Source organism: Scylla paramamosain, unplaced genomic scaffold, assembly GCF_035594125.1.
Source record: "Scylla paramamosain isolate STU-SP2022 unplaced genomic scaffold, ASM3559412v1 Contig52, whole genome shotgun sequence".
Taxonomy (NCBI): domain Eukaryota; kingdom Metazoa; phylum Arthropoda; class Malacostraca; order Decapoda; family Portunidae; genus Scylla; species Scylla paramamosain.
The window spans coordinates 391,358-414,393 of NW_026973717.1; the positions used below are offsets into that span (position 1 = coordinate 391,358).

General features: G+C 34.3%; 1 protein-coding gene across 1 annotated transcript in view; it reads right to left on the bottom strand.

The window, feature by feature from the left end:
* The window catches only part of LOC135098251 (calcium-dependent secretion activator-like), a 204,616-nt gene that overhangs the window by 51,891 nt on the left and 129,689 nt on the right, over positions 1–23,036 (bottom strand). Inside the window, exons 9-12 of the mRNA XM_064000517.1 lie at positions 15,074–15,195; positions 3,617–3,761; positions 1,954–2,060; positions 1,612–1,787 (exon numbers count right to left, since the gene is read on the bottom strand). Of these exons, the coding sequence (XP_063856587.1) occupies positions 1,612–1,787; positions 1,954–2,060; positions 3,617–3,761; positions 15,074–15,195 (550 nt within the window). The remainder of the gene's footprint in view (positions 1–1,611; positions 1,788–1,953; positions 2,061–3,616; positions 3,762–15,073; positions 15,196–23,036) is intronic.

Below are 23,036 nucleotides of genomic sequence, written 5' to 3' on the forward strand. Positions count from 1 at the left end.
ATAACCCTACTATGATGAAGCCAAACTCCAGACAGACAACACAACAAATAGCACAGTCATGCACTCACTCAAAGCTGGACTATAACAGCTTCTGGACTCCACTCAAAATATTCTAATTGTAAGAGATCAACTTTTGGCACTAAACCCTACCCCTAAAGACCTGCCACAATATTACACACACACACACACACACACACACACACAAAAAAAAATCCATATGGCAAACTGGCTTTAGCTGGAACTTCAACCTCTAGTGGGGCATACCAGAAGAGTGGTGATATGTCTGTCTTGGTCAGGAGTATGGAGCAGAAAGGAACAATGTATGGTTCATATCACATGAACTGAGCCTGGTTCTGAGATTTCCAATGCTCTCTGTGCTAAATCAGCTGACTGTATGCAATTTGAATGAGGGAAAAAAATGTTCATTCCAAATTTTTACTTGTCATGCCCATTACAAAAAATCTTCCTGTCTTCAGTTTATTGATGAGCTTTATCCTCACAAATCTCTTTTTGGATGGATTGGTTCCATCTATTAAACTGAATTAGCTTGAATATGTACTAACTTTTATTAGAGATCACCATTACAATGTACAACTGAAGCTTGTTGTAAAGCCTGCCTTACTCTTTTTGCATCAACTTTCTCCATATGTGTCACATCATGGATGAAATTAAATAAAAGACTTTTTGTGAATGAGAGAGAAGTATTACTGAGGTCAGCCTGGTTGCCATTTCTGTAAAAAGGCTGTTTGAATTAAAATGTGCACTAACATTGAGGATCCCAACAATCAGATGATAATCAATATGCCATCTCTGGAACTGTAAAATGATTGTCTTTTCCAGTTTAACCTCCATACTCCACACCATCAGTATGAATGGGAATTTTCCTCCATTGTACCATACTAAAACTTTATCATTCATAACAGAATGTTTTGTTTTGGAAGTGTCTGCTTTGGGTTGGTCTTGCCATTTGTAGCATGCAGATGCTGCTTCATGAACTAATGCCTGGAAGTCCAGATTGCTGCCACTACTTAATAATGTTATCAGTTGAGATCACATCCAAAAATTATGATCAGATGATTCTGCTTAATGCATCTGCACCATGCACTTAATTTTCTGTCATATTATAGCAGTGGTGATTAATGAACATAGAAAGAGTTTGCTTTTACATATTCATAAATGAAGGTGTGTCTTATAGGTTTATACATTTTATATATCATAAAAGCAGCAATTAGTCATACTGTATAAGTCATGTAAAAGACTACCTTCCTCTCAAGACAAGTTAAAAGAAAAATGTCTCTCAGCACCAAGAGGTGTGAAAGGAACATATTCCAAAGGATTTTCTTTCATACAAGAATCTTGGCTATGATTCAATTAAGTGCAGCACTAATGAAACAACATGCATTGCAATGAGCAAAAAATAAATGCTAGATTTTTTTAGCAACAAAAATTACTTATTGGAAAAAAAATATTTGTGTTGTTTGATGCTTAACTAATGTCTTAATAAATTTCAATAAATAATACTATTTATCTTCTTGATGATGTTTATATCTAGAGATCAAAGAATTTTGCAGCCAATATATATGAATATCATCCAACAGAATGTAACATTACCTGACACTGCCTCAATGTAGTCCACTGTATACCCATCCAGCTGCATCATCTCGGTGGGTTCGCTTTTCTTCTCTCTGTAGCTACACATGGCAAATGTGTACTGGGACACTTGTACTAAACAAAAATACCGTTTCTTCCACTTTTTCCAGCAACTCTTCCCTAGAGCATACAGATGGCTGTCGAGTGAGATTTTAATAAAATTTAACCTTGTGTATAGAAAAAATGGATGAATTTCATGACACTCATTATGCAGCTTGCAATACAAGTATTTAATAATATATCAATAAAAATACATACAAGATTCAATAGCCATACAATAATGATGATAATGTAAACACTTACCCACAATGTTTTAAGTTTTGTGGTTTATCCATTCTGACAGCAATCTTAATTCTAAGATTATTTTCAGGTGAATTTTTTGGAACTTGCATCTTGTACCATTCAGGTACCTGCAATGATAATGACATCCTTATATTCATGTTCATACTCTTTAATGTAAATAAAATGCCACTATGTTACAATGTTTTGTGCCTATACTTTTATACAGTTCCTGATATCATAAATCAAAATCTAACTAAAATTATCTTGAGAACTATAGGGAACTATTCTTCTCAGTTTTAAAGGTTACTGAGTGTAAGACAAGAAAGACAGCTGTGGAATTTGAAAAAGAAGCTGAATAATTGTTGGTATTTCTAGGAGGTAAAATTTGATCTTTATTACAAACTGTTATATAAGTTCTTGCATGCAGCCTTTGAATGTCGATTATTGTGTCATGAATAATTCAGCCTCTAATTTATCCATTATATTTCTGTTGGCATGGTGTCTGTGCCTTTTATCACATTCTGATGGTCTTTCAAAGAATTTCATGATTAGAAATTACACTTCTGAAGTGGATCAGCAATAACAATTGTCTGAGAAACAGGAGAACAGATTGAAAGCAGATGCAAGTGTCAAAACTCCTGAACCTGTTTTTATCACATGTACATACATTTACCTGATGTTAAGTTGGAACCAGTAACCTGTTCAAAAAACCTACTTTCACTGTGTTCATCTATTGCACTGGAATCAGATAATGATAAAACATGTTTCATGGTCAGAGTGGTGGATGGCAACAGTGCCAGCCTGGTTGCAAATCAGTGAAATTTGAAAATGATATGACAAAATTATTTTTGTAATCTCAGTTAACAGGAAGCTTCAAAGAGTCCTATGGTATTATGTACTGTAGTGTTCTTTGTTAAATCATAAATGACCATGTAGATGGTGCCAAATTGAGATTTCTTAACTACATTGTTAAACAGTACTGACTACAATAGCATTAGACACATATTTAGGTGTCAGCTTAACTTACAATCTTGATTTTAATTTGTGGAGACAAACAGGACTTCTCAAAGGATGTGATTAGAATCTATCCATCATTAAGAACTAACTGAAATGAGATATATGTTTAAGTTGGGTTTCAAGCAAAGAATCCATAAAGGAATGGCCCCAGTCATGTGGTGTAGATCACACTGTATGCCCTAAAACATTCATGCATACTGTTATAATCCAGCGATTTTTTTTTTCTTTTTCTTTTTGAAGATACCAATGATTGGAGAATTATTTTGATTTCAGATAATCAGTGTTACCAAAATATGTTAATCATATAAATTATTTGGATCAGGACATTAATGCAATGGGTGCAATATGTAGCACCCGAGCTTTTAGTTTAGGAAACTAGAAAAGTACAAACAAACACTGATCTATGAACATACAATTTATAAGTTTTCAAAGCTATGAATAAAATTATTTTATCCTTTGTCCTAATGTAAAATTGCAAAGTTCATATTTATGAATGAAAATTTCAAAATATTTATCTAAAAGCAATGAAATGTGGATTCAAAGAAAAAATGTCAAATTTTAGTAATGTTTTTAAAGAACATAACTCACTTGTATGAAGGCCAAATAAAGTTATGGCTAAGTATGAATATTTATAAAGAGAAATTTTCAATAAAACTTCTTAACTGACCTTGGATGACATGGCTGTGGGATGTAGAACAACCTTGCCTAGTTCCTTATCATCTACGGAAAGCATAGATGCTGATTCTGTATACAACTTTACTTTGACACCAGGTAGTGGATGTGTTGTTGTGAAATCCCCTTGTGTGTCCCACCTGCAAAAAGACAGAACATTAATGACTAATCTTTGCTTAAATAATTCTTAGTTATCAAATAATCAAACATGAATGGTAAACTATGTACTGAAAATCTAGATGAGGTGCATTGATTGGAGAATGGGGTATACCACTAGAAGAATAAGAAAAGGGATAGAGCAGCAACCATATGTGCTAAAAGAGGGAAGTTCACATTATTAAAGAGTTGGATCCAAACAAAAGATGATCCACAGATATACCTGGATAAGAGAGTAGACATGGGACAAAGATGATAGATTATGGAGATTTCATCAGAACACCAAAAAAGGCATGCCAGATGCCAAGGTAATTATAACCACAATGAAAATTCAGATCATTATGATGAGATAAAAATTAGCATATGTGAAAAAAATAAATTAACAACAATCAGAAACCAGAGAGAGAGAGAGAGAGAGAGAGAGAGAGAGAGAGAGAGAGAGAGAGAGAGAGAGAGAGAGAGAGAGAGAGAGAGAGAGAGAGAGAGAGAGAGAGAGAGAGAGAGAGAGAGAGAGAGAGACTGGTGATGAAGGAATAAAACCTGAAAAAAAAAAGTTACTAAAGATTTGTGTCACATGGAGAATTTTAAGATGAAAATCTGGGGGTGCATTTAGGATATCTTCAATAAAACTATAGTACTAACATTGATCAAGCAAATAAACACTGAGACCGAAAGACATGAGAACAAAAGAGCACAAATGGAAAGGCATCATGATGAAACAGAGGCCCATTCAAGTAAAAGAATGTGGCAGATATGACAATGTAGGGTTATAAAACACAATACAGTACAGTACTTTTGTTTGCCTTGGAAGGATAAGATCAGCATTTTACATCATAAACCAAAACTTAGCTAAATATGAATCATTAAAGCTATATAAATACAGATTTATAGGGATAATACCTCAACTGGTTTTGCCTATTCCTTCCTCTCTAAGTACAAACAAATATGTGTGATGTGAGGGTCAAGAAATTACATTACTGTAATTCATACATTAGTAAGCTTGTTACGATGCTGAAGATAATGTTGCTGGTAATTTTCAAGCCCAAAAACTCTAGTCTTACATCATTATATTTGTTTTGATACTTTAGTCAAATATGGCATGTGATGTTTTAAGTGGTTTTCAAACTAGAAAACTATAGTTTTGCATTTGAAGCCTTACACCATCAAATTAGTTGGTTTATGATGATCAGATTTGATTGGGTAAGAGAAAGCATTATAGCAAATATATATAAATATATTAAATATATAGCAAATAAATATAACAAATATAGCACTTGAACATTTATATCATTGTTAGTTGTTGTACAGGTGATCTTTAGCGTTATTTCAAAGATAGAAAATTCAAGCTGAAAATGTCGAATCTGAAGCCTTAAGTCTGTATTTTTGTTAATCATAATCAACTAGGATCAGGTTAACTGCCCTTGCAAGACACTCATGCATTCATAAGATCATTAGTTGTCATGAAGATTTTTTTTTTTTATTATTCTATGATAATGAACTGTGATCAGGCCAACTAGTGTTCTAGTGAAACACTCACATCAAACTTCCTAAGCCAAGCTTTCTATCATCTCAGCAGCAAACTGAATAGCAAAATGAGCTTTAGTACTAACATTCTTGTCAAGGAGACTGGATACCCATCAGAAAGTAAATAACACAATTGACTAATGAGGAAATGTGGGATATAATGAATACAAACAGAAAATGGAAAGAAAGTTGTTATGTAGTGACTGGGAGTACAAAGGTCTCCAAATGATCTTGGGATCTGATGATCATCATTATCCTGATGTCCAAAGTGCAATAATTTGTCCTGGTAACAGGTACAGTTCTCGGCTAAGAACCAAAGATTTATCCTGCCTTTTGATAAATTTTTCAGTTTCTATTGAGCATTCACAAAGGGAGCATTACAGTTACAAAGAATAAAAGCATTTTTGTATGATGTTAATGCACACATGAAGAAGAAAACAAAAATGGATAAGTTTTAGGATACCAGAGTGAGACAAGAGCTGCTAAGCATGGTCTTATCTCAAAGAAATGCTAAGCCATTACTAAGCATCTGTTATAAAATGTCTCAAACCCGCCAGATCTGCTGAGTGCGACTTTGCCCTGCCTTAGCAGATGACAAGATTTAAGCCACCACCAGAGGTAGCTCAAGCTGGCTAAGACAGTGCTCAGACAACAACAACTAATATGGCTGACAGAATTGGGTCCATGTACAAGCAATTGTACTTAAGTCCAAGTCCAAGTACCTGGATATTTTTCAAGTACAAGTACAGTCACTTTACTACATACTTGAGTCCAAGACCACAATAATTCCAGTCACAGATTCGTAAAGCACGAAAGGTAGTAGTGTTCATACATACACATTAATGAGTACACTGTTAAAAGTGGGATTCACTATTGAAAAGTAAATGGAAATTCTACCTTTATTCTATTTTAGGATGACAGTAATAAACATATTCACACTTGTTGAGTAATGTGGTGCTGTACTGGCCCTGTCTACTGTAGCATGTTACCCATTGAGAAAATACTATTTAATTATGTTCCTTTATCATATATTACACTACAATATCATAGTACTCAATGTACATATTTAACCAATATTATCATCACAAAGTTCACTGGAATCTATATACAGTATATAACTTTTGATTCAGTGCAATATACTTGTTTGTACTGAATGTACTTGGTATTTCCAAGTACTTTGTATCTAAGTACAAGTAAAAGTAACATTGAATTTTTAAACTCCAAGTACAAATACATGATTATCTTTACTTAAGTCCAAGTCCAAGTCCAAGTAAAAGTACATGCACTTGTACCCAACCCTGATGGCTGAATGTCAACAAATATGAAGACAACATCCAAGGACCTTTTGTGAATGAAAGAATGTTCTCAAAAGTATGATGATGCTGACCTTATCAAGAGATGCAGACTGAATCATGAAGGAATAGTTTTTGTGATGGATTTACTGAGAGGGAACTACAAAGTCGTACTGATTGCAACCATGCTAGCAGTCACCCCAGAAATGGCCTCTCTCAGATATTTGGGAACTCGAAAAATGCAGTTGTGCAATGGTGATTACTTTGAACTGTCAGAGTCTACAATTACCAGGGTTAAATGCCAAACTCTGAATGCTTTAGCTACTCTAAACATCGTTACCCAATTCATGGAATTTTCCAACAGACCCAGCAGAAATTTAAAGCAAGCAAAATTCATGGCTATTGCAAATTTCCCAGGAATAGTTGAGATAATAGATGGGACTTATGTAAAAATTGTTACCTCTTGTGAGTATGAAAATGAGTTTGTGAACAGAAAGAACTATCACAGTGTCAATGTTCAAATTGTATTTGATGCAAATTATATGATCCTTGATATTAATACTAACTTTCATGGGTCTGTTCATGATGCAAGGATTTTGAATATGAGTGAATTAGTCTTGCCAGAGTAAGGGAGCATGTGAGACTGGGATTTGTTTTGATTACTGGGAGATGCATTAAGCTTGTCTCAAAAGTTCACTGACATTAATCATAACCAAGTAGAAAATACTGATATTTATAGATATACCATTATTTACTGTTGTATGATCTATTTATGGTATATTCATGTAGAAATAAGGTACTTTTGTTATTTGCTGTTTTGTCTTCATGCTTTCCATAAATCTGTTTGGACTTTGCCTTTCCTTAACTGAGTCATGGCTCAACAAGACTCAACCTATTGTACAAATAAGTCTTAGCCAGAATGGCTCAGCTAAGTACACTCTAAGTCAAAATTTAAGAAATGTTAAGTTTTTCCTATAAATACCAGCCAAGGATCTCAATGGTACCAGTCATATATAGTAAATAAATAAGAGGAAAAAGAAAACAATAAAGACTAAAAATATTGCAAGGACAAAGTATAAGGAATGGAGCAAGAAGAAACTCTTTTGGTTACCTCTCTTATGAATTTTTCATGAAGCAAACATCAAAATAAATTATCAAACCAAATAATTGTCATGAAAAAAGAAAAAATAAATAAATAAAAATGAATAATACCTTACTAAGGTTCTAAATTTTACCGTGAAAGTAGCAAATCAAATACATACATATAATCTGTAAGTGATCATTCAGTACTTGATGAAAAATTAGGATGCAATATATGGTTCCCCTGCAAAATTATTACTACCAATATTGTTTCAAGTATTTTTATATCTTACAGAATACTTACAATAAATTATTGCACCATTAATAATTATCAATCTGACAAAGACTTTTGTCTTACCTCCTGAGAAAAACAATTTAAAAGAGTGAAAGTAAGGTTAAAGATACATATCTCTTCTACATTACCTACATAGTTAATACATAAAGTACAATGTTCTTTTTAAAAATCATTTCAATTAGTGCCTGGCAAACATACTTGGGATTCCAGTTGTTACTTGTAGTATGATCAACAACTTTTTGTCTTCTATTTGCTGCAATGGGATTCTTAATCTTATTTCTCACAATATGTTTCAAGCAAATTTATTTTACACTATTTCACAGTAAATGCAGTGCAGCTTCTACATTATTACACAACAACAAAACTAGTTCAATGAAGCACAAGTTTAGTTATCTAACTCCTAGAAAAAAGAATACCTATGCTCTTTGTCTGTGCTGTCTAACTCCAGTAATGAATATAAAACCTCAAGAATTTACATTAAAAAAGGAAAAAGAACTGCAATGATGCTGTACCAAGTTTAGATCAATTCCATCTGACTTATCAGTAGTCATTATACCACAATCAGAGTCATATACACTTTATGTTTGGTGGTACACTTTTATCAGTGTGATCTCAATTTCATAAAGTACTACCAAGGTACTCTCAAAAGCTGGAAAATAAACAGGAACTGACTGCACAAAGGAGAAATGCCTGTGGCATTATGTGTAGAATCTATGAACTATAGTGCTATGTGTTTTTTTTTTCTGTGTTTAACTACTTTTTTGCTATTTTTTCAATGTTAAAGTTTCACTTTGGAATGTAGTAGTACCTCAACTTACAAGTTTTTCAAGATATGAGCTATCACTTAAACAATTATTTGCTTTGAGTTGTGATCCAAAATCCAATATATGAGTGAACCTCAGCTATGCCACCGCTAGCTGGCGCAGTGAGCACCACATCGTTCACTTCAATTGTTTTCATATATTTGTTATTTATAAATGCATTTTCTTATAGTAAACCCTCAATACAATGAACACATGAGAGAGAGAGAGAGAGAGAGAGAGAGAGAGAGAGAGAGAGAGAGAGAGAGAGAGAGAGAGAGAGAGAGAGAGAGAGAGAGAGAATCATTGGCCATTGTCAAGGTCACTCACTGGCTGTCACACAGCCACAATTCATCTCTCAAACATGCAGTTGACTGTGTCAGCCAACCCTCCTGCATTTTAAGAACTAAGATGTTCATAAAATAAAGCAAGCATTCAATAATTTTGAAATATGCTGTAATTTGCAGTCTAATAAAATAAAATGAGTGTTTGATAGGGGTTATTACACAAGAAATTTGGTAAAGAGGTTTGTTATATCAACAGTTTACTGTCATGTTTTTATATGAGAAAAAAAAAAAAAGTGTTTTTTGGGGCCTGGAATGGATTAATAACATTTCAGTTAATTTCAATGGCGAAAGTTTATTTGACATATGAGCAAATTGAATTACAAGCTCTGTCAGGGAACAAATTAAACTCATAAGTCGAGCTACCACTGCATTTACACTTAAGTGACAGATGTGAAGGAACAGGTAGTTTGTATCAAATACTACTTCAAACTTAGCAAATGTTGCAAAAAAACTTACACAATTCTTAAAAAGAAATTTTGTTATGATACTTTGGGCCATATGCAGATTATCACTGATTTAATCAGTTAAACTTTAACCACCATACTGCTGAAAATATTGCAAAATTATTCTTGAAGAGTGTAGGTAATTGATATGTAACATCTGCAACATTAAGATGCTGTCATGCAAAACCTGGCAGTTCATTTTGTCAGATGAACTCAACATGAAACAGATTGCTGTAACATTTATACCATCGATGTTATATAACAACCATAACCGATATTGGCTGGAGGTCTACACAAGACTAGTGAGAATTCAAAAGCAATCAGAAATCATCCAGATTCCTTTTCCAAACTTATACCAGGCCACCTGGTATTATTTATTTGTAAAGATTCTCAGGTTTAATGGAGTATTTCACTAATTTCCTTGAGTCTATATGTATGTCATTATTTTCTATCAAACTAATCTTTCTTTAAGTTTAATGTTTCTGTCCAAACAGGCATAAAAATAGTTTAGGTTCTTCCCTACACTCATTAACTATTTTCTCCTGAAATCTCTTTTTTACCTTCATTCTTTCCTTCTCACCTTCAGATATTCATTCCTTGCTAGTTTAAATGCAACTCTGTAATAAGCCTTAATCACTGCTGATAAAGATGTTAAGAGATTATATTGATGATGATGATCAGATCAAAATAGATAATGATTATGTGATGAGCAGCAGAATCATCATCATCATTATCATCATTACCTCTGATATTCAGCTCCGATCACACAACCCTGGTCCACACAAATGATGGACATGGGAAAAATATCCAGGACATACTGTGCAAACAAATTCTATACTAGTGCCACAGCACACTCCCATCTATAACTGTTGTCCTGCCTCACTCATTCCTCTTTCACTTCTTTCCTTTCCAGACTAAATGGACCTCTTTCCTTCATTTGAACCTCTCAGTCAACTCATTTATATACACAAATCTTTCTTTCATCTCCATTCATGATCATTCCCTATTCATATTTCTTACTGAAATCACGCCAAGCCTGTTCTCCGACTAGCCAAAACTCCGTCATTAGAAAATCTCAGCCTTTCTACATCTAATTTCCCTCATGACTTCTGGCATTTAGCCAAAAATATCTCTGACATCTTTACTTCTTCATCTTTTTCTCCCTTACTTCAAGCTGATGACACCATTGCCATCTCGTCTATCTCTAAAGCTGAACTCTGCTAAAACTCTTGCTGAAAATGCAATGCTAGATTATTCAGGTCTTGTTCCCCCCTCTCTATCCTTCAGCTATTTCATGTCTCTCATTAAAAACTTTTACTAATGATGCTTTTTGTGCTCTTGTTGGCCTTAATTATCAGAAGGCTTATGGATCTGATAGGTTCCCTCCTATCATTCTCCAAATTGTGCCTGCTTGCTTGTACCTTACCTGGTACAAGCAACTCTGTTTCTCAACATCAACCTTTCCTTTCTGTTGGAAGTTTGCATACATTCAGCCTCTTCCTAAAAAGGGTGACCGCTCTAATCCTGCAAACTACTGCCTTATTGATTTAATTTGCTGCCTTTCTAAATTTTTTTATCTATTCACAACAGAAAGATTCTTAAACATTTATCACTTCACAACCTGATATCTGATTGCCAATATGGATTCTGTCATGGCCACTCTACTGGTGATCTTTTGGCTTTCCTTACTAAGTCTTAGTCATCCACTTTCAGGGATTTTGGTGAAATTTTTGCGGTTGCCTTAGATGTAACAAAAGTATTTGACAGAGTCTGGTACAAAGCTACAATCTCCAAACTACCCTCCTACAGCTTCTATCCTTCTCTCTGTAACTTCATCTCAAGTTTCCTTTCTGACACCACTGTGTGAAGTCACCTTGTTAAGGTGGTGAGGCTTGAAGCATGGTCAGTACCACCTTCTTTAATGACTCACCTGTCACTGGATGGTTTTGTATCTGTCAGCTCTGTGGACTCAGTGCTCCCCTTTGGCACCATATGACTGCAATGTTGCTGAGTATTCCCTGTGGTAGATAGTTACTCTTCTTATAAGCTTATTAACGGTGGTGTTCCTCAGGGTTTTGTCCTGTCAGCCACTTTCTATTAATCATTAATGTTAAGTCAAACTTACTGTCTTGTCCACTCCTACACTGATGATACCACTTGGCACTTTTCCATGGCTTCTTTGATCTTTCTTAATTTTTTTTATCAAGGCAGAACAAACTTGGTGTTGTTAAGTACCTCAAACACTCAATTCCTATGTCTATGAACTCAAACTCAACACAAGCTTCCAGAGAAGTATACCCTCTTCTTCAATGACACTCAACAGTCTTCTTCTACAGTGATCATCCTCAGTCTGTTATTTACAAATAATCTAAATTGGAAACTTCACATCTCATCTCTTGCTAAAACAACTTCTATGAAGTTAGGTATTCTGAGTGATCTGCCCATTTTTCTCACTCTCCTGGCTGCTATCTCTTACCTGCCCAAGTATGGTGTACACTTCACATATGTTTAAGGGAGGGTTCCACTCATAGTACTTTTTTGAACAGGATGGAATGTCTTATCAACTCCTCTCCTCTAACTAACTGTCTTCAGCCTTTCTCTTTCTTTGCCACAATGTTATGTATCTTGCTACCTTCTACCACTATTTTCATGTCGACTGCTCTTTTGATTTTGTTGACTGCATACCTCCCCTCCTCCCATGGCCTTGTTGCACAAGACTTTCTGTTTTCTCTCACCCATATTCTGTTTCTGTATCTTCCCATTCCTATGACTTGAATTCTTTCAAGACCAATGTTTCAAGACACTTCTCTTCCAATTTTAGATAATCCTTTTGAATATTTCCCTTAGGGACTGGCATGTCAGTGGCCTTTTTTCTTAATTTTCTGAATCCCTTGGCCACTCTTATATAAAAAAATAAGTATATAATAAATAAATAAATAAATAAATAATAAAAGGCACAAGTTGTGTACCATGAGTGTTCTGTTGTGTCCACTCTTTAGATAAATTTCTTACCGTTTCAAAACTTGCAGCATCACAAAACAGGCATTAAAAGAAAAAAATAAAAGATTTACAGTGAGCACAGTATTAAACATCAGCAGCACCACCCTTTTGTTTAACGTCCTTATTACAATAAAGAAAATAAAAAATAAAGGGAAAATGTATACACATAAATAAACCATACTAAAAATTTTAAGACTTCTATGCAAATATAAGATGTGGTATAGCTGTAGTTCTTGGGAGCATAAAGGTCCCCAAAATTATCTTGGAACCCAATGATTATTGTGGTGCCAGTGTACATATGTTTATAAGGCAATATATTTTGTACATATGTTTATAAGGCAATATATTTTGTCCTTCTGGTTGATCAGGGGTTCCATCCCTGGGAAAAGCTCTCAAAGCCAAAGACTTTTTTTCACCTACAAATAAATTTCTCATTATTTCAGTGAATAGTCCAAAGGAGACATTACACTGGTAGTAGAGGTAAAGATTCCCATCAAATAACACCATGTTTTTGTAAGTATATCTGGGCAAAGTTTGCCCCTCATTCTTTATCTAAAGATCAGTCAAATACAAAGTGAAGTCTAATGTTTTATGGTACAGGTTGACATTAAAAAATCAGGCCATCAATAATCCAGTTCCTTCAGATTTCTGCATGAATTTCAGAGCACATTTTCAAATTTACACCATGAATTGATCTAAACAGAGGGAGCAATTTGTGTTGTGACCAGGAGTATAAAATTATCTTGGGGGCCTGATAATCATTATGGACTCAAAATACGAGGCACTGTCCTTCTGTTCTCCTGGTCAGGGAATCAATCCCTAGCTACAAGCTCTCATGGCTAAAGATTTATCCCACTTTCAAATTAATTTCTGTGTTTCTAAAGATTGTTCAATGGAGGCATTACACAGCTACTCTGCTATAGCATTAATACTTGCCTTGACAGATCAAAACTCACAGTGAACAAAATAAGTGATGAAGCATGTCCCCAATTTTCATATACTGCCTCAAAATTTCATTAGTAGCAAGATACCTCCCCTTTAAGCATAAATTACAGCCTACCTTCTCCTGGGTTTACTTTTACAAAATTTCCACAAGCAAGTGAAATCCATTTCTTTACACAACACCAAGGTAAGAACTTCTCAAACATTAGTGGGGGTGATCACCTAATGATCCTGCACCCTTATCTTAACGATTTGAGTACTTTTTGATGAGGTTTTGATATGGTGAATCCCCATACTTTCAGATAACATTCCCATGATTGTTCTGCATATGTCTGGTAACTTCCTTGGCCTTGTGATACTGGCTGCCACTGTGCATGAAGACAGAGGCAATAGAAATATGATATGACTACAAGATTTTCTTCTCCAGTATCTTCAAATGCCAATGTGTACCCAAAGTAGTTTTACAAAGAGGGAAATACAGACTCCCATGATCCTCCAGACAGAATAATAAAGATTCATTATCTTGATGGTATAGGGGAGCTCATGCTTATTCCTCTTAGCAGAGCAATGAACTTCAATTCTTCTTTCCTCCAAATTGTTTCTCATGCTGTAGTTTAGAGATGAGAGAAAACTTGTAAGGCAGCTGGAACAGCCATGTGATGGTCAACCTGCTTTGATTTCCTTTACTGGGATATTTTCTTCCCTTAGAGCAAACAGATGGAATTTCTCTATATGATACCTCTATGATTCAGATGTAAATATACATATAATAGTGTGGTAACAAAGAATGAGAAAACAGTAACTGGTATGATCTGGCTGAGGAACAAAATACAATCAATGTTGAATCCCAAGGCACAATGAACTCCTTGCAGGCTCTCAACCACACCAAATACTATGTCAAGCCTGTCAAATGTCACTAAATTTTCTCATTTCCAAGTGAATGAATACTGGGGTACTAAATGAAGCCACATTTCTACATATACAATAAACATGACTTCTGTCATTACTTACTGTACCCACTGTATATAATAACTTAAAAAGACTATGTTTAAAAACTTGTTCATCATTTTACCAACCACTTAAAAAAGACAACATTATATAAAGAAAAAATATATCTATATTAGTATAAAAAAGGCAACTTAAGAAGCCAGGATAAGAATTCATTACCCCTAAACTGTGACTGGTAGCACCTGAGGCCTGAGATGTTACGACATCATCTTGACAAATGTTTAAGTTACAACCAATCTTATTTGATGATGAAGATAAGAACATGAAATCATAATACAATATGAGATTTATCTCCTTCATTAATTGCTCCTTTGTCTTTCCAAGGAGTGCTAACCAAGATGTTTTAACTTATTCTGCACAGTATTTCAGTTCATAGACAAATGATACTACCAACATCTATATCCCTTCTCTGAATTCTGCAAGATAAAAGAATAGATTATGACATTATATAGGTAAGTATGAATTACTAGCATGTTTTTATTTTCTACCTAACACATCAAAGGAACAATTAGCAAAATGATTTATAATGGCTCTTTATGGAGATATATTTTATGACATCTCTTACATTGGTTTTGATGCCTCTGCTTGGTCAGTCTGAAGCTTTTCTCCACCCTCCACCTCCATCGTGCAGTAAACTATTCTGTTTGGTGGTAGATGTTTGATCTCCCGCACCTCCATCACCAGCACCTGCCCAGAGAAAAGTTAATTAAGCATTGATGATACAATGCATTCAATAACACTAACACACAAAAGAGTCTTATACATCTATGAGACCTGCCTTTAAAATTTTCAACAAATTTTGATATATATGTTTGTACTTGCATGTACAAACATGTAAGTTTGCAATATAAGTTTTAAAATTATTAATGATGCTGCATGCACACCTGAACTAATTTAATTTTGTATTAATAAACAATTACCTACATATCTATTAATTAATCACCTATCTAATTATCTATAAATGATGGAAATTTATTTACCTATCCATCTAAATATCTATTGAGGAGATGCATTTACAATGCTCACTAAATCTATGCACCTCTGGAGTTTAACTGAATGACGCAAGTTCATTAAATATCACAGTACTTCCGTGATAAACCTATACATCACAGATCAAAGTTTGACTGTCATGATATTAATAATGTGATAATACTTGCCTTCAAAAATCATCTATTTGTATGACATATATTACCATTCTCTAGTACATAAATTATATATAAAACAAAATATCATGTCTTGATTACAATGAGTAAGCCAAAAAATCTTATTTTAGCAGTAAAACTTGTGATCCACATCTATATAGACTTAAAAATATTATATGCCATGACTTTCAAGACAAAATATTAAATATACAAAATTAAGAAAAAATATTCTGAGAATGGTAACTTGCAAATATGGCAAAGTAGTTTGCATTGTTACAGGAAACAAAATTGTCAGTTACATAATGAGAACAAGTTCCATTCAGAAGTCATGAGTCAATTAATTTTTGGTCCTCAATTGCTTACAGATTATATAAAATGAAAATTAAGGAAAAGATATTTGGTTATGGCAATTGTGAAGTTTGAATGAAGTGTCATATTTGTAGATCTGATGAAAATCTAATTCAAACTAGGATTGTATATTCCATTTGCAAGTACCTGTTTATATAAAAACAAAAGCCTAGCAGTCTTGCAATTAGCATACTTGTCTCACAAATGCAATCTTGGGCTGAAGTTCCTGGCTAGATACAGATAATTTTACTTTATTTTCTTTGATACATAGCATAGAATTAACATAGATCAAATTTTAAAAGTTGTGACCTCTTTACGTGTGTATAGTACTACTGAAGCAAAATGCTTGCAGTTTTGTCCTATATGCTAAAGGAGCTTGTATTTATATAACTGCAGTGAATAGGACATTAGATAAATTTATGTCATCTACTTTCATTTAGCTTGCTTAAAGAAAAAATTCATCGTACCTGGAACTAATATCATCTTCAATTCCTTTTAAATATCAAACCTACCTGATAAAGTAAACCTCTCAACAGGAAATAAATAACTAGTTTTTAAAAGCCATACAGTATCCATATGCCTTTGATATTCCATTATTTCCTATTAAAAGATTTCATCTAATTATTTGTTATATAGCTTTCTTTACTTCCTCTACTTATCACTATTTGAACTGATCTAATCTTCCTTTGTATCCCATCTGCTTAAAACATGATAAGAGACTGGCTATAGACACATTCTCTTTATTTTTTTCCATGAAAAATTCATCATGTAGTCATGTAGGTGACTAGACCATGGCAGCATAATTCAGTCCTTCCTTATGCGACTATCAATTCTCTCCTAGAATTTTTCAATTCATGTAATGTCCATGTTTGTCAAAAACTTATGATTTTCTTCAATATTCACATGTGTTAGAGGATTTGTATGCATGTGTTTATCTCACTGTTGTAGTGTACAAGACCTATGCTACATTTATATAGTTCTGTTTCTGTATTTATTAGTTAAGGTTTTCCTTCTATTATGTGAATCCCTTGTTCATATTATCTCTTATAGACTATTTCAAATATCTGCTTTTCTTTGAGGAAGCTGCGAACATAATGCAAGATCATAAAAAAAATTCAGAGAATAAGAGAAGGTGCAAAAATCCAGAAGTGTGGGAGTTCCTACCTATTTCCACCTATAACCTAACTATATCCACCTATAACCCTTAGTCATAAGGTTATCTAATATCTACCTATATCCACCTATAACCTACCTGTATCTACCTATAACCCTTAGTCATAAGGTTATCTAATATCTTTTAAAGCTCCCAACAGACTCAAACATAATAATCTTATTACTATTAAATTTATGCCAGTCATTTACCACTTTATTAAAAAAAAAAAAAATCTTATTTCTTTTCAAATCTATCTTTATCAAACTTGAGCACATTACTTTAAGTTACTAACACTGAAGATTTTGCCTACAATATCTTTATCATATCTCTCATGTCACTTGAAATGCAACAGAAAGACTACAAACTACATAGGTTACAAGGTAAAACTGGGAAAAACACATGGGAGAGAGAGAGAGAGAGAGAGAGAGAGAGAGAGAGAGAGAGAGAGAGAGAGAGAGAGAGAGAGAGAGAGAGAGAGAGAGAGAGAGAGAGAGAGAGTTGGGAAAATGGTTAGATTAGATGGAGGACATGCATATGTAGGAAAAATGAGATTGGGATAGGATGGGGGAAGAAAGGTCATTCAGGAAGGACATCAGAAAGATAGAGGAAGAGAAGAAAGATGGAGAAATGCAGCATGGCAAGTGTGTGAAGCAGAGACAGAACAGGACAATGTGCACTGGAGAGACAGGAACATTGCAGGATGGACAGAGGGTTGGAGAGAACATCAGGTGAGAATGGGTGAGGCACATGTAATCAATACATAATTGGGTAAGGTAGTCTACTGTCTATTCCTGTAAAATAGATAAACCAAAGATAGACAGGATTTAATGATGTGCAGTTTGTTAATAATTACATTACTAATAATTTAACAGTTCCAACCTGGGTGTGCCCATTTTCAGAGTTAGATTCCTTGGCACTAATTTTAATTTATCACTTACAGCCAGCTGTTTTGTTTATGTTCAGGGTAATACAGCATTCATACAAATATTGCTTATTTTTAGCTTATACATATAATATATATATATATATATATATATATATATATATATATATATATATATATATATATATATATATATATATATATATACATATATATATATGCTTGTGAGAAGGGCTTGTCCATATGGAATTTTATGTCACAGAGGACAGCATAGACATGTAAATAGACACACAGTAGTGACAGCATTCTTTTATTCTTTGTTACATTTTGATAAACACAATCTCATCTTCAGGCTATCAACTAAAACCAGGTAAAAATTATTAAACCACTAAAAACACACTTATCTTGAAGAGAGGGAGGAAGCTACAGTCCTCTGCTGATAACCCAGCCAGCCATTCCCCTACAGAAAGAGCTCAGAGTTCGTACTAACCAATCATTGGGTAGAACTGAGACCACTCATACATCACACACTGGGACAGTGAGGTCACAACCCCTTGGGTTACATCCCATACTACTTGCTACTAGGTGAACAGGGGTTACAGATTAACAGATTGCCTCGCCGCACCCAGGACTTGAACCTAGACCTTCTCAGCTGTGAGCCAAGTGTGCTAACCACTACACTACACAATGTGTGTATCCATATATTGGTGTACAGGAGGTAAGGTGCTACTAGGTGAACAGGGGTTACAGATTAACAGATTGCCTCGCCGCACCCAGGACTTGAACCTAGACCTTCTCAGCTGAGAGCCACGTGTGCTAACCACTACACTACACAATGTGTGTATCCACTTCAAGAGAAGTGCTTTTAGTGTTTATATGGTTTTTACCTGTTTTTGATTGATAGCTTGAAGATGGGATTGATTGTTTTTTTTTTTCCAAAATGTAACAAAGAATGAAGGAATGCTGCCACTACTGTGTGTGTATGCTCTCTCTCTCTCTCTCTCTCTCTCTCTCTATACAGTGGGAAATGTTTAAATGTTATGATCACCTTCAGTTTGGCAGTAAGTGGGTTACTCTTTTCTGTGTCACTCTGTAAGACTTCCCTCACTAAATCAGTGATAAAGGGAATACCTTTGTGGTCTAAACAGTATCTTCTAATAAGTTCCATGTCAATAAGTTCATTCATTGCATCCATTCTGGATAAATAATTTCTGAGCTAGAGATGTTGTGAAATGGCCATCTTGGCTGTGGGAGCATCTGTCGAAAGCCACTAAGACAGTCTGCACAGATTGATTGATTAACTGTTTGAATTTATTGCCATAAATAGGTTTTACAATACATATGTGCAATGAACATTTGTGGCATTAGTCAGTTGAGCATTTGCTCCCTAGAGGACAGAAGATAAACATACCTTATTGCAGTATGGCGAGTGCAGCAATACATTTTAATCATACCCTAAATATTCCTTATTGATATGTGAACATACCTAGGATATCTAATTATTCATAAGAAAATCGTATCCTAACAGTAAAACATGCATAAATTTGTCTCAAATTTTGCCTCTGTAAATCATACAAATATTTTTTTTTTTATTTAACTTTAAATGTATTGAAATTATTTAATTGTTTTCACATCACATGGAAATCCATTCCAGCATTGTGGCCCTACACGATGTATGGAGAATTTATATAGTATTGTACATGACTGAGGTAAAATCAAATCAATATTATTTCTCCTTGTGCCTTGACCATGATGAAAAACCTTAAATATTCTTGTATTGTGGTCGCTGTTATTTAAATCAATAAAAATACTAAGTAGCATAAAATACTTCTTGACTAAATCAAATTTTAACATCCATAATTTGTTAAACAGCACATCAGTGGGATCGTATTTTCTTTAAAGCAAACTGTTCTGATCAGTTTCTTTTGAGATACAAAAACATTTCTTATAAATATAGGCCAAGAACATCCAAATATAGCAACACAATAGGCAATATAGGGATAACAAAGGGGATAATAAATATTCTGTAATACCTTGATAGTAAGGTTGCGTCTAACCTATATATAATTCCACATGTTTTTGATAAATTTGTGCAAACAGACTGTATATGATCCTTCCAAATTAAATTTTTATCAATAATAACACCTAGTAATTTAGTACTAGTAATTTGTTGTAGTTCACACCCTCTTAAAGATACTGAACCAAAATTATAAAAAAAACAAACGACTTTGTAATAGTAAATAACTAGTCTTTTTAATGTTAACAGATAAATCATCTGCCAAGACCCAACTTGATATCTTTTCTAATTCACTATTCACTTTTGTATATAACTAATCTAATGTTTTATCTGTCATGAGGAGATTAGTGTCATCTAGGAACTGATTAATCCATTATACACTGACTCCTATGAGGAAAGTAGTTTGGTTTCTGAATATTTTAGATTTTAAATGGCATTCAGGAACAAATTAAGTTCAAGAAACGAGGTTCCACTGTATGTAAACAAGGTGTTCCAGAAGGAAAGTCATATATGACTTGAAAGATCAAGTCATTTTAAGTGGGACATATTCTTTGGTCAAATGCTCTTAATACCATGGTTTAGAAATTACAGGGCATTTTATTATGTATGCACTAAGAGTTGGTGAGAAGGAGTGGGGAGAGGGCAGCAAAGGTGGACATTGGCACCATAAGGATGCTATTTCATTACACATCAACGTTTTCATAAATAAAGATATAACTGAATTCAAGAACGCAATGTATCATTGTAGTAAATAATAGCTAAAAAAACATCACATGCCATATGGCAACAGTGACCAGCTGGACATTGTGGGATGGCCTGCGTGCAGCTACTTGCTACTGATGCACATCCATATTCAAATGCCCTATAATTTCTAAACTATAGCATTAACAGCATTCAACTACAGAATATTTCCAACTTAAAATGACTTGATCTTTCATTTCTGAGAATATGTAACATCCTGTGAGTGAATACAGTATATATATATATATATATATATATATATATATATATATATATATATATATATATATATATATATATATATATATATATATATATATATATATATATATATATACACACACACTAACAGAATTACCTGGCATTGCCTGGGTAAAATATCAGTTTATTACACTAAGTTAGTGGTTTGCCCAGCAAGACAATCATGCAATTTTCGTTTACAGCAGCTAGGGTACACGTTAATGAACATGATTCATTCCAAAGTAGTGTTCGTTATGGCAAATGTGCACTATAGCAAATGAAGAACCTATGGGGAAAAATTAACGGAATCCAGGAAACCAGAAAATAATTTTAAAAAATTCCACATTTAAAAAAATATATATCAAAATGAACACATTTGCACTGCTACATTTGAGATAACACAACAAATACATACAGTACCCTCCCAAGTTTTGCACTTAGTCCTAAATTCTTACTATCCTGAGTTTCATGCATTATCACCACAAGTTTCACATTGCTTCAAGTATCAGTCACATTTACCTACTGTCTGCATCATGTGCATATATATATATATATATATATATATATATATATATATATATATATATATATATATATATATATATATATATATATATATATATATATATATATATATATATATATATATATATATATATATATATATATATATATATATATATATATATATATACAGTAAACTCCCGATAAGTTGGAACCGTCTCTCTCTCTCTCTCTCTCTCTCTCTATTTCTTCTCCTTTTGACCTTTTCCAGAGAACTATTTCACCTCTCTCCAGCACAGGAGCAACTGGAATAAGTCACGAATACTCTCTCCTCTAATATCTGGCTTCTTCCAGATTCTGGTGTCCTGTAGGGCCTTATATGGTACAGGTCCTCCCTGTTATATGATTCATCATTATACTATAATTTGCTTTCACAGTCATTCTTCTTTGCTACTCTTTGCTCACTGTGTGATCAGTTATGCTTTGTTTTTTACAATCACCCTAGTGTGCACTCACTCTCTCCAAACACAAGTGTAGTGGCATTTGTTTGGGTGAACGATCATAGCGCCACAATACTCCAGCAGCCAGTGTTTCCTGCACTCTCATTGTGTTCGCCAGCTGTGTTGTGTTTGGAAGTGCCCGGGATTTACCAGAGATATACGACATCAGTGACTTTATATTGTCAACCATGGCTTCCAAATGCCTTGCTGGCTCCAACGACTGCCCTATCAAAGCCGAGAAAGCAAGAAGAAACATCAATCTTGAGACAAAATTGGTGATTCTGATGTGGCATGTTGGAGGAGAAGGGGTGAATGTCATTGCACAATTGCTTGGTTTGGCTCAGTCATCTGTCTCCACTGTCTTCAAGAATGCTGCCAACATCAGGAAAGCAGGTGAAGCTTGCACTAATATCCCTTAGCCTAGGAGGGGACATTAAGGCAAGGGGTCCTCCAGCCTAAGGGGGGGGGGGGGGGGCAATATGGTCTTGACACTACAGTGAAAGTACAAAAATTATTTTAATTTTATTTTATTTTATTGCTTTATTCTTGTTTATCTTATTTTTGTAACATGTTTTATTAATTTAGGCAATAACTGTATTTACATACAATATCCCTCCCTAAATATGCCTTTACCTTGACTCACTCAGCACCACATCTATGCTCTCTGAAATTTCACTGGCTACTGATTGAACAAAGAGAGATGGGGACCCACACCACCAGGAAGAGAAACACAGGCCAGAACATGTGATGGGGGTGGGGGGGGAAGAGAGGCCTGCCTCCTGCCCATTGGATGCTCTATGCACTCATCGCTCTCTCACTCTCTCTGATCACTTATGTTTCAAAAACTCTAGACATTTGGGGGCTGGGTGAAAACAAACTACATCATGAGGAACATCAACTCTTCACCTGCTCACCCATGCAGTCTTAACTCTCAAAAAGGACTGGAAAGGGGGAAATTGGGTTGGGGAGAAACACTTAAATTTAAACTGTAACTTCCTGG